Genomic DNA, 13299 nt, shown 5'->3' with positions numbered 1-13299 from the left:
ATATCTAAAAATAGCTAATAGGGGAAGGACTTTGCTTTTCTTTACCATGTCAGATGGCCAGCTGTCCGTGATGCCCTTGACATAACAAAAAGCCAGGTCATGTTGTACATTATGATTACAGATTTTTTATAGCTCTGATCCCAGAATAAGCCAGTGTGATCATGTTATTCTGAAGGACGTTGAGTTAAGTTTTCGAGGTTCGCTTTTACCATCGCGTTGTTTTCTCTACATGCCCACGTACTTCCTGCTAACCCGTACAGTGTAGAGTATTTCAAACACTCCGTGTCGTGGCAGGCGTGATGCTGTCATGTTATCAGGCCTCAGTGTCAGCTCCATTCCTGTGCCAGCCTTTCCACAGCCCAGAGTCACCATTGTAGGAAACACCTTCTCGCACCTTTCTGGATGGTGCCGTGGTAGCTGTACCGCTTCAGAAAGTCTGAGGGGACAGCAGAAGTACTTGTCTTCTGGCATTAACCACAGTCATTAATGTTGGCTTTGAAAAAGTTCTCTGCATCTCACATCTGACATTTGGGGGAGGGTTGCAGTGTGGACATCACTTTGAAAACTGTGATGAGGGGTCCGTAGCTCTTTCTACAAAAAAACAGAAACACTACAGGACTTTGTCAGCAGTCATGACAACTTGTCCGGTGGTGATGTTGACCAGACACTAAAGGGATAACCTTAGTCCTTCTGACTGGCAAACATGCTTTAGCACCTGCTTCTTGCCAGGAGTGGCCTGGTGCTTTGCATTTTTGTAACTAATCCCCGCACCACCCTTACCAGACCAGGTAGGTATTCGTTTTCCGACTTTAGTACAAGCATCTGAGGTTTAGACCATCTTTTTCTCTAGCCTCATGCAGTTATTAGATGGTGGAGCCAGACTTCAAATTCAGGTCTGCATCTCCAGAGCCATCACCAGGTGCCAGAGTCTGGCTTTGCCTGTGTTTCAGCAGAATCCCAACTCTCTCCACGCTTGGAATGGAACACAGTCATCTTCCCCACGCAGTGAGCGGTAACCTGAAAATGTGATTACGTGAGTGTGCTGTGATCTTCAGCTGAAGTTTGAGAATTTGAGTGTAGGTACTTGATTTGAAAACCTAGTTTCCCAAGATTTGTATCATGCTGTAATTTTTTTAAAAGTGAGATTTTAAGATGAGACTAAACAATCAGTATTTGTCTAATTATCCAGTGGTGTTATCCATCCTTCATCTAATCCTGGATAATTTAGTGCAGAACCTGTCAGCGTGTTTTGCCCTAAAATGCTCCCTCTCTTGTTATAACTCTATCTCAACATAAATAGAAGACAGACAGACGTGTCTTCTGTGGTTTTTCTTTTCTTCTTTCCTTTGAGGGTGAGAGATGGGGGTGAAAAAGGTGGTAATGAGTGATTCGTCACAATAAGGGAAACGTTTTGTAACAATTAAAAAATGTTCAATAAATCAATTAGGGAAGTATATTTATTTCTGTAATTAAAATGCTCTACGTTCCCTCCCAGTACACGGGAGGGTGTTAGCAAAGAGGGTAGAAGAAGCTTGAAAGAATCTCTGCTTGGCCTTCTGGGTTCCCTACATTCTGAGGTTTCTGGTGGGTTAGGATTTGGGGCTGGGGACTGTTTCATCAAGGAGCATCCCATAGTGCACTTCTCTTGCTTATGATGGTGGAAATAGCTTATTAATTTGAACAGTGAAACTGGTTCTGTTTGCATAAGAGATGATCTGTTTGAGGTGCCTTTACAAGGCTTTTAGGTAAAAACGGTGAACAAAATTGAGTCAGTCAGTTGACTCAGCTCTGTGCGCTATCCGTTGCCCCACTTTTGTGCTTTATGGTCAAATGTACTAAATATACAGTAAATGTAATGATTCTTTCCCATATCAAAGATTGAAACTTTAGGCAAGATTTAATTAGGTGCACATTTTTTCTCAAGCTTCCCGGTGCATTCTGATGAATTCCTTAGATGTGACTGATGTTCATAAAGTATATTTATAGTGTCTGGGCCGCTGCAGAGTCACCTGGTATGTTTCCTGCTATGGTAACTGTTACAGTTACTGGGTTTTTTTGTTTTTGTTTTTTTTTGAGGAGAAAGTAATTTTTTTTATTATCTCAGGGACACTTAATTGAACAGAAATCTCATGTTCAGTTTACTTTGTTTGCTTGAAATCTTATAGCCAAATATGTGGCTCTTTTCCCCAATTTCCTTATTCATTTCATATTTAATTATAGCATGTTTTTTTAAATTAATTTTTGTTGGCGTATAGTTGACTTACAATGTTGTGTTTCAGGTGTACGGTAAAGTGAATCAGTTATACACATACATAGGTACACTCATTTTTAGGTACTTTTCCCATACAGGCCATTACAGAGCATTGATTGGAGTCCCCTGAGCTATACAGAGGTCCTTATTAATCATCTGTTTTATACATAGTGGTGTGTACATGTCAACCCCAGTCTCTCAATTTATCCCCCCTTCCCCCCTCCATTTACTCATGTACTAGTGCAAAATGCAGTTGTGTAATTGGAAACTGGTGGATGCTTTTATAAGCTTATTAGCTTCACGTAATTGTGTGTCATACTGCGCGTTGAAAGTATCGCATTATAATATTTAGGTGACGTGGCAACCAAAACAGTTAAATTCTTACAGTATAGTAAATGTTGACTTGCCATGAAAATAAACACATTTACTGAAAGATACTTCTATAACGTGTTAACAATGTATTCTCATTTGATAACTATTGTTTTTCTCTTGTTCCTTTTTTTCTTTTTGTTTATTTTTTTTTGTAATTTACTGCTTGCCACTGCAGGAAGTAGAGGTTTGTATTCAGCTTCTGTATTTCACATTTTATTTTTGATTTTATATGAATCTTTACGTTTTAGTTACTCATAGACACTCAATTCACATTATTTTTCTCCTTAGGATGATTATTTCCGCACTTGGAGTCCAGGAAAGGCCTTCGATGGGGGTAAGAATGTCATTACTTTCCAATAAATGTTTTTACATGTTTACAATCACTGAACTTTAAACATTATATTTATTGCCTGGTTAGATTTAAAAATACTAAATAGGAGAGCTTAGATGAATGGAAAAAATTCATGCCATAATTACTTTCACTTCAGAATATTAGAGATAAGTTACTTAGGTATTGTGATTTGTCAAGGTGTCTCTCATTTTTAGAATCATATCTGATTTGTCTGATTTAGGCTTCTGAACTATACTGTGTCCATTCTCATTAGTTGATACAAGTCACTTCATCCAGTTCTCAGATATATTCAAGTACTTTCACTAGGAAAGAGATTTATTTTTGCAAAATTTCAAAACAAATGGCTTTGCTGTCTCATTTTCAGTAAATAAAAGCTTTCCTTTAAAATGGAGCAGTCTGGCAATTAGACTCAGCTGGTGTCTTAGTAAGACCCGAAAGGAAAACTCTTGTATTGAAAAACTGTACCCGCAGTTCGTAGTCTTGGTTGGCCCCCTTGAGACGGAGGGCAGGACACACACACGGGACAGGAAGCCCTTCCCTGGGTGCAGGAGATGCCCGATCTCAATGCAGTCATAATTATGTTAGTAAACAGATTAGTTTACCAAACTGTACACTATTAGAACCAGACTCTTTCTTTTAAAGTTTGAAATTTCTACTTTACATCGTCTGTAGTAACCTTACATAACATGGTATCCATGGAGCAGTATTACTTAAAAGTAGAAGTTGTTTTTTTAAATGAGCCATACTATGCCGTTAAAGGAAGCTTTACAGTATTGTGCTGTGTTTCCTAATATTTGGGATGAACGCTACCTCAGCCAGCCTCTGAGTAGGGACCAGCTGGGATGGACAAAGGATTGTGGTCAACGTAGAAATTAACCTTCAGTCGGAAACACCAATTCACATCCTGCCCCTCCTGTAACATTACTTTCTTTGTTCCTTACTTCGTGATTTCACTGTTATTATCCAGTGTGTTAATTTGTGGGATTTACATAAAAATGATTTTGATTTGGTTACTGTAAGTCAAGTGAAAGGCACTAAAAGACAGGCAGTGAAAAAATACAGGCAAATATCCTTCACATCATTACACTTTGCAGATACTGTGTTTACAAATTGAAGGTTTGTGGCAACCCTGTATTCAACAAGTCTATTGGTGCCAGTTTTCCAACAACATTTGCTCACTTCCTGTCTTGTGTCACATTTTGGTCATTCTCACCTTATTTCAAACTTTTTCATGATTGTTGTATTTATTATGGTGATCTGTGATCAGGGATCTTTGGTGTTACTATTGTAATTGTTTTGAGGCATCACGGACTCCACCCAAATAAGACAATAGATGTAATAAATGTTGTGTGTTTTGACTGCTCTACCGACCAACCTTCCCTCCGTCTCTCTCCCTCTCCTCGGGCCTCCGTATTCCCTGAGACACAGCAATACTGAAATTAGGCCAATTAATAACCTACACTGGCCTCTAAGTGTTCAAGTGAAAAGAAGAGTCACAAGTCTCTCAGTTTAAATCAAAAGCTAGAAATGATGAAGCCCAGTGAGGAAGGTATGTCATTGGTGGGAATGTAAATTGGTGCAGCCACTATGGAGAACGGTATGGAGGGTCCTTAAAAATCTAAAATTAGGGCTACCATATGACCCAGCAATCCCACTCCTGGGTATATATACTGAGAAAACCATAATCCAAAAAGACACTTGCACCCCAATGTTCATTGCAGCACTATTTACGATAGCCAAGACATGGAAGCAACATAAACGCCCATTGACAGAAGAATGGTTAAAGAAGATGTGGTGCACGTATACAAGGGAATATTACTCAGCCATAAAAAAGAATGAAATAATGCCATTTACAGCAACATGGATGGACCTAGAGATTATCATACTAAGTGAAGTAAGTCAGACAGAGAAAGACAAATAGATCATATGATATCACTTATATGTGGAATCTACAAAAAATATACAAATGAACTTATTTACAAAACAGATATAGACTCACAGACTTAGAAAATGAACTTATGGTTACCAAAGGGGAAAGGGTGGGGCGAGGGATAAATTCGGAGTTTGGGATTAACATATACACAGATAACCAACAAGAACCTACTGTATAGCACAGGGAGCCATACTCAGTGTCTTGTGATAACCTATAATGGAAAAGAATCTAGAAAAGAATATATATATAATATATATACACATATATATATGTATTCAGCCATACATATATGGCTGAATCACTTTTCTGTACACCTGGAACTAACACAACATTGTGAATAAACTACAGTTCAACAGAGATTTAAAAAAAAAAAAAAAAAAGCAAGCCGAGATAGGCCAAAAACAGTGAGCCAAGTTCTGAAAGCAAAGGAAAAGTTCTTGAAGGAAATTAAAAGCACTGCTCCAGTGAACACATGGATGCTAAGAAAGCCAAACAGCCTTCTTGCTGACATGGAGAAAATTCTAGTGGCTGAATAGAAGATCAGACCAGCCACAACATTTCCTAAACCGAAGCCTCATCCAGAGCCAGGCCCCACTCTCTTCAGTTCTGTAAAGGCTGAAAGAGGTAAGGCAGCTGCAGAAGAAGAGTTTCAAGCTAGCAGAGGTTGGTTCATGATGTTGAAGGAGAGAAGCTGTCGGTCTCCATAACATAAAAGTGAAGCAGCGAGGGGGTGATGTAGAAGCTTTAGCAAGTTATCCAGAAGATCTAGCTAAGATAATTAATGAAGTTGGCCACACTAAACAACAGATTTTCAGTGTGGACGAAACAGCCATCTGTTATAAGAAGATGCCATCTAGGACTTTCATAGCTGGAGAGGAGAAGTCAATGCCTGGCTTCAAAGCTTCAACGGACAGGCTGAGCCTCTTGTTAGGGGCTAATGCAGCTGGTGAGTTTAAGTTGAAGCCAATGCTCATTTACCGTTCTGGAAATCCCATAATTAAGAATTATGCTAAATATACTCTGCCTGTGCTCTATAAATGGGACAACAATGCCTGATGACAACACATCTGTTTACAGTATGCTTTACTGAATATTATAAGCCCACTGTTGAGACCTACTGCTCAAAAAAAAAAAAAAAAAGAATCCTTTCAAAATGTTACTGCTCGTTGACAAGGCATCTGGTCACCCAAAGCTCTGATGGAGATGGACAGTGAGATTAATGTCGTTTATCATATCTGCTATGCTGACACAGCATCTATTCTGCAGCCCATGGATCAAAGAGGAACATTATGATTCATGGGAAGAGCTTAGGATACCAACCTTAACAGGAGTTTGGAAGAATTGATTCTAACCCTCATGGATGACTCGGAGGGGTTCAAGATTTCAGTCGAGGCAGGAACTGCAGATGTGGTGGAAACAGCAGGAGAACTAGAGTTAGGAGTGGAGCCTGAGGATGTGCCTGAACTGCTACAATCTCAGGATCAAACTTCAGTGGATGAGGAACCGCTTCTTATGGGAGAGCAAAGAAAGTGGTTTCTTGAGATGGAATCTGCTGCTGAAGCTGCTGTGAAGGCTGCTGAAATGACAGCGAAGGATTAGAATGTGACATAAACTTCGTTGATAACGCAGCAGCAGCAGGGTTTGAGAAGACTGCCTCCAATTTTGAATGAAGTTCTCCTGTGGGTAAAATGCCATCAAACAGCATTCATGCTACTGAGAAGTCATTCATGAAGGGAAGAGTCAATTGATTCGGCAAACTTCCTTGTTGCCTTATTTTTAAAAACTGCCACAGTCACCCCAGCCTTCTGCAACCATCACCCTGATCAGTCAGGAGCCACCAACATCCAGGCAAGACCCTCCACCAGCAAGAAGGTCATAACTCACTGAAGGCTCATAGGATGGTTAGCATTTTGTAGCAAAAAAGTATTTTTAATTAGGGTACGTGCATTGTTTTTTTTAGACATAATGCACAATTAATAGGCTACAGTATAGTGTAAACATAACTATTATATATTTTAAATATCTTATATATAAAATATATTTTATATTTTTCTTTTTAATTTTATATTTAAAAATGCATGTGACTCACTTTATTGCAATATTTGCTTTATTGTGGTTGTCGGGAACTGAACCCACAATCTCTGAGGTATGCCTGCAATGAAATGCAGACTGAGATATATGTGCATGCTTTCTTGGGAAATGAATTTTTATTGTGGAATCATAAACCTTGAAAAATTGCAGTTATCTATGAAACGGATGTTAACACTTAAATTTGCCGTACTTGGTGTAGCCAATTACAAATAAGATGCTTTGTTTTTCTCATTTGTGTGTGTGAATATGTGTTGCACTGCAATTTATCTCTTGTTTAAAAAGAAAAAGAGATCGTTATAGAGAGGCTTCCAAATCCTGAGGTACTGGTAAGACTGATGTACTTTACTATTTGAAGAAGTTTTTGACCTAACAACTTGTCAAATACCATATTTATCAAGCAGAGAGTAGCTCAGGCATGATGATAGCTAATGTTTGTAAAGTGTCCTATATGCAGTTACTGCTCTAAGTATTCAGTATATGAGTTACATTAGTTCATTAATATTCACGGTCACCCTGCTGGGTGGATGGGGAAGGTGAGGCCTGAGGCGTTGAAGGTCCTGCCAAGGTCATATTCCTACAAACTGGCAGGCCTTAGGTCCAGGCAGTGTGACCCCTGCACCCCGTTTCCTGATTGCTAGGAGGTACTGTCACTCGTATGGTAGCACTAAGATGAAATAATGGCATACAAATGGAATTTTGAAGGTTGTGCTTTAAGAATAAGTATTTAGGGCTCCCCTGGTGGCGCAGTGGTTGAGGGTCTGCCTGCCGATGCAGGGGACGCGGGTTCGTGCCCTGGCCTGGGGGGATCCCACATGCCGCGGGGTGGCTGGGCCCGTGGGCCATGGCCACTGGGGCTGCGCGTCCGGAGCCTGTGCTCCGCAACGGGAGAGGCCGCGGCAGTGAGAGGCCCATGTACCACCACCACCAAAAAAAAAAAAAAGTATTTACTTGACTGAGCTTTGAAATATTGTTGTTAGCTTTGTTTCTGTATTTAAAATGATATTTTGTACACTATCAGGTTTTGATTGATTGAACATATAGTTGATAAATATACATGGGAAAGTTTTGTATTCAAAAAATAAGAAAGAAGGGGAAAATTAGTTTGAACTACATGTATTTTTTTCTATTTTGTTTTTTTGTGTTGAGTCAAATTAACCAACCCATTTGTAGACTATAGTGGGGAGTGAGAAAAATCATCCTGTTCTCATCTGGCTTTGAATAAGATAGATAGTGTCATCTCATTGGGATAGAATAGACACTTGACATATGTTAACTTCAAATGCTCCTTGTTCTTTCTGATGAAGGAACTTTCCATTAAGGATCATTTTCAAAATGATTGAGCTGTTGAACATAATTCAGAATACTTTTTATGAGTGTTTTAAGTTTTAATATATCACATTTTTCTTGGCTTATGGACATCAATATCATATCAATATAAATTGATTTTCCCCAGTATCTTTACTGGGGGTCTTGCATATTTCTAAAAGGAGCAAAGAAAAATTTACGTTAGCATAGAACATTTTTCTGATAATGTTTGTATAATTTTTACCATGCTCATTTAAAATTATAATTTACTTCCATTTCTATTATGTTCCACAAAATATGCAAAAATACCACTAATTTAAATGTTACTTAATATTTCATAAAATTAATGGCATAATTTCTGAGCGCAAAGCTCCTCTTTATGTATATCTGTAGATGTACTCACACATACATACACAACATGGTTACATAGTTACACACTCAGCAAACACACATGTTGGCACAGGCAAACTTGCCTCAAGGTAAAAATCAACTGATTGTTCACATATAGCTTATTTGCCCTCTGGTTTTTCTTTGACATTTTCCATTTCATGTGAGTTTCTTTTTTTAATTAATCAGAACATTCCCACTTATTTTAAAGCACTAAAATAGTAAGAGTTTTGGAAAAAATATAACGGTTTTAAATGAATTAAAGTAAATGTAGTTTGGTGATGGTGAACTTGCTTTGAAGTAAAAGAAAGTATACTGATGCCATAAATAAATTGCTTTTGATTGCTCTACCTAGAATTTTCTGTGCCATTACTTCTGTTCATTAGTTGACGCAACATAAATCGCCTGAAAAATAGTTTTAACGAGGACGTGCACCTTCTTGAACATGGCATAAAAATTCTGTGTTTGCCATGAGAAACTGAAGGGGTAGTTCAGGAATGAACCTAGAGGGGCAGCATGATAAGGATTTAAAATAATTTAATAAATGCTTCAGATAAATATGCTGTAGATTTAAAACATAGTCACTTGTTTCCTTTTTACTACATTCTTCCTGCCTTGTTTTTGGTTGGGGGTTAATTTGGGCAATAGCTAAGTTGCTGAAATTTTTAGCCTTCGTTCTTGAGAGTTGTTTAGAGAATCTACGTGTCCCGAAGTGCTGTGTATCTAAGGATCACCTTTTATCCAAAAGTTTTTTTTCTCCAGCATTTGATATCTACCGAGCCCCGAGATGAAAGAGATTCAGGCTAAATGTGTTTTCTGTATTTCCCCAGTTTTACCTTCCAAACCAGCTGAGAGTCCTCCCCTTGGTCCTTACCGTGTGGTGAATTACGTAAAGAAGCTGAATTTAATAGATCCAGAGATCTCAGGCAGATCAGTTCTGTGTTATTGATGTGTTTCCCCTGCTGGTGCAGATTTCCAGGGATATGGAATTAGGGCAGGAGTGTAGCTGTGCTTCCGTCAGCATCTGTGTGTCACCGCAGTTTCGCACTGTGCTCTGTTTCTGAGCCTGGCCCTCTCTGGGAAGGGTAGCTTGACTCCTACTGGCTGGTTAAGTTGTATTTAAATTAAACAAACGTTCCTGAAGAGGTGATGTGCTAGGACACCATTCCTAAACGCCAGCCGCTCAAAATCTAGCTGCGAGAGATAAGCACGGGCAGCTAGCTCTGTGTCTGCATGAGCCATCCTTGCCCGGGAGTGGAGGGCTGAGAAGAAGACTTAGCTGTACACTTATCCACTGCTTCTGTCTTTCCAGGAGCAGGTCTCAGAACTTACCTGATTCCCCTAATTTCTCCTACTCATTTGCAAAGCATCTCACATATTCCCACAGTCACAGCTTGAGGCATCCTCTGCAACCTGCCTCTGGCTGCAAAGGGAAAGCTGTGGAGGCTTCATCTGGAGCATTTTCCCCCTCAGTGAACAGAGCTGTTGAGTATTGTGGCTGTAATTATTTCTGAAATTGAAGAAGACTTGTGTTTGGGAAAATACACCCCCCAAACTCATCTTTCCCTTCTTAAAATGTACCCCCATATTCTTGAAGGTGCACGTATGTGGTGACACATGTAGGAATTGTCTTTCTCCCAGATGCCTTTAACTTTTCACTTGTTCCACGAGGATAATTTTTCATGTTCTGAGAAGGTGTTGATTGGTCGTGTGGACCACAGGCCTGGCTGCCCTGCTTCCCAGCAGAGGCTTACTGGTCCCCGATGCTATTTAGTTCATGGGCTGGGGTATTTGGGCACTTTTCTAGTAGAAAAATTGGTGTTCCCAGAACTGAAATTCAGTGGAGACAATATGCAAAGATGTTTATATGATTACAATTTTTTTTTTTTGCTGTACACGGGCCTCTCACTGCTGTGGCCTCTCCCGCTGTGGAGCATAGGCTCCGGACTCGCAGCCTCAGCGGCCACGGCTCACGGGCCCAGCCGCTCCGCGTTATGTGGGATCTTCCCGGACCGGGGCACGAACCTGCGTCCCCTGCATCGGCAGGCGGACTCTCAACCACTGCGCCACCAGGAAAGCCCAGATTACAATATTTTTAAATGCTTCCACTTAAAAATTTTCCATTTAAAAATGCTTTCATTTAAAAATGTAAATTCTGAACCGTTATTTGATCTGAACCGTTATTTGATCAACACACAAGAATTGATTTCAGATTTTTTTATCACTTTGGACAGAGTACTTGTTAGGGTTTTCAAGGGCTAATGACCATGCCTCTTACATCATACGTTAGTTATATCACACATGTTGGCAACCTTGGCTGTAGAACCCTCTGGAAAACCTGCAAAAAAACCTGTGTTCAACGTAGAAACCAACAGGGTGTCTTCATTTACCCTATGTCAGGGTGTACAACTACACAGGACTTTTAAGTGAGAAAAGTATTTCCTCTCCCCATCCAATTTTGATTTCTTTATACAAGAACAGTATTTATTTTGTTTTATACCAAAATCTATAAAATATAGGAATCAGGAATCTTAGATTGTTTCATTCTATATCAGATAGTGCCTTTTTTCCTGCACAGAATAATAAAGACCTGGTCTGTGTTTTTAATTTATAAGATACAATCAAGATTAATGGTACTTCATTTGGTTCGTATCACAGTAGCCTGCATAGGTGGCAAGAAGGGAATTATATTTATTTCTTTTCAGTGAGCTTATGTGTTAGTAAATTGTGAATCAGATTTTTAGAGCGAGGGATTGATCAAATTCACTTCAAAGGTATTCTATTCTGATACATAAGAAATAATATCTTTATCTCAAATCTTGTTAATCTAACCTAGTAATAAGTATTGTGAAGGTTGAAAAACATTAGAGATATACAGGAAATGATACTTAAGCAGGAATCCTCCCCTGGATAAAGGAGTGATTTTTCAGTCCTGCCTCACATGAGAATTACTAAGCACCCAGTTAAAATGCAGCTGCCTGGGCTCGATCCCTGAATGTTTGATTTAATTTGTCTGGGACAGATTTGGGGCACTTCCTGTGAGTTTGTGTGTGTGTTTTAATTTTAAAAATTGTGACAAAACTTACATAACATAAAATCTACTGTTTTACACATTTTAAGTGTATAGTTCACTGTTATTAAATACATTCACACAGTTGTGTAATCGTCACCACCATCCATCTCCAGATTGTTTTCATCTTCCCAAACTGAAACTTTGACCCCATTACACAGTCACACCCCATCCCACCCCGCCAGCCCTTGGTCCCCACCATCTACTTTCTATCTCTATTATTTGACTCCTCTAAGGCCCTCGTGTAAGCGGAATCATGCAGGGTCTGTCCTTTTGTGACTGACATTTCACTTAGCATCATGTCCTCAAGGTTCACCCACGTTGTAGCACGTGTCAGAATTCCTTTCCTTTTTGAGGCTGAATAATGTTCTATTGTATTATGTATGTGCCACATTTTGTTAATCCATTGATCCATTCATGGACACTTGGGTTGCTTCCCCACTTTGGTTATTGTGAAAATGCAGCTATGAACATTAGAATACAAATATCTGTTTGAATGTCTGCTTTCAATTCCTTTGAGTATATACCCAGAATTGGAATTGCTGGATCTTGTAGTAATTCCATGGATAATTATTTGAGGAACCATCATACTGTTCTCCAGGGCAGCTGTATCATTTTACATTCCCACCAGCAATGAGGAAGAGTTCCAATTTCTCCACATCTTCACCAATATTTGTTATTTTGTTTTCTTGAAAACAATATCCCTCCTGATGGATATGTATATATTTCTGCTTTAAGTTCTACAATTTATTATTTTATGCAGTTACAGTTGAGAATCACAGGGTACGAGTAGTGACATGAAAATAATTCCTTTCATCTCCTCATTCTGTTTTGCAGTCCTGAGAAGTTTATGGTCAAAACAGCTGTTCTTTTGAAGGCAATCAAAAATGTCAGGGAATTTTAAATAACCTCTTCGCCTTTTCAGAGCTGGTGCCAGAAGCAAGTGCAAAGGAGTTTGAGAATGGATTGTGGGAATCAGCAAACCCCCAAAGACAGAAGCATAGTTTCCAGTGAACAAGCACTGCCTATGTGTCAGTCAGCCTTAAAAAGTAGATACATTCTTTACAAAGGAAACAAGTTGAGAGAAGTCGGTAAAGGTAACAAAGCTAGTAGGCATAGCTGGGTCTGAAGTCTCTTGTTAGTGTGTTTGAGTCCTTTCCTCTTTCTAGCCTTGTATGCATGTGTTCTGTTTCTCAACTCAGATGTATTTTTTAGAGACACGGTAGGGATCGAAACCGCAGGAAGTGTGGGCAGGGGTAGGAGCAGGGGTCCGAGGAGGTTAGGTTCTTTATGTCTGGGCGCAGAAAGAATTCAGCCAGAGGCAAAGTGGTAGGTAAGAAGTGATTTATTAGTGTAGGACGCTTGTGAGAAATGCCGGCAAGCAATCCAGCGCTGCCCCTAGAATTTAGTGGGCTCCGTATTTATCATCAAAGGAAAAGTGGGGAGGGAGAGAGGATCACCTGCTTCCTCATTCTTGAGTAGACATCAGCTCCTTCACACAAGGTGGGGGAGTTTTCTTGTCCCTACGTGGTCAAGCC

The 13299-nt window shown here is 39.5% G+C and overlaps 1 protein-coding gene across 5 annotated transcripts in view; it reads left to right on the top strand.

Annotated features, from left to right (window-relative positions):
• SPOCK3 (SPARC (osteonectin), cwcv and kazal like domains proteoglycan 3) overlaps nt 1-13299 on the top strand; it is a 424772-nt gene that overhangs the window by 129708 nt on the left and 281765 nt on the right. For 3 of the 5 annotated variants that reach the window (XM_089912671.1, XM_089912669.1, XM_089912670.1), the window contains exon 2: nt 2912-2957. The exons of 1 other annotated variant lie outside the window; for it this stretch is intronic. In XM_089912671.1, the coding sequence (XP_089768797.1) occupies nt 2912-2957 (46 nt within the window). Of the gene's footprint in view, nt 1-2798; nt 2808-2911; nt 2958-13299 lie in introns of all 5 variants that reach the window. One more of the 5 variants, XM_022594842.2, reaches the window with a different exon arrangement.

The sequence above is a fragment of the Delphinapterus leucas genome, chromosome 6 (genome assembly GCF_059928025.1).
Source record: "Delphinapterus leucas isolate spDelLeu-1000000601 "Yukka" chromosome 6, BTC_Dleu_Yukka2, whole genome shotgun sequence".
NCBI lineage: Eukaryota > Metazoa > Chordata > Mammalia > Artiodactyla > Monodontidae > Delphinapterus > Delphinapterus leucas.
This window is presented reverse-complemented; position numbering and strand designations above follow the sequence as displayed.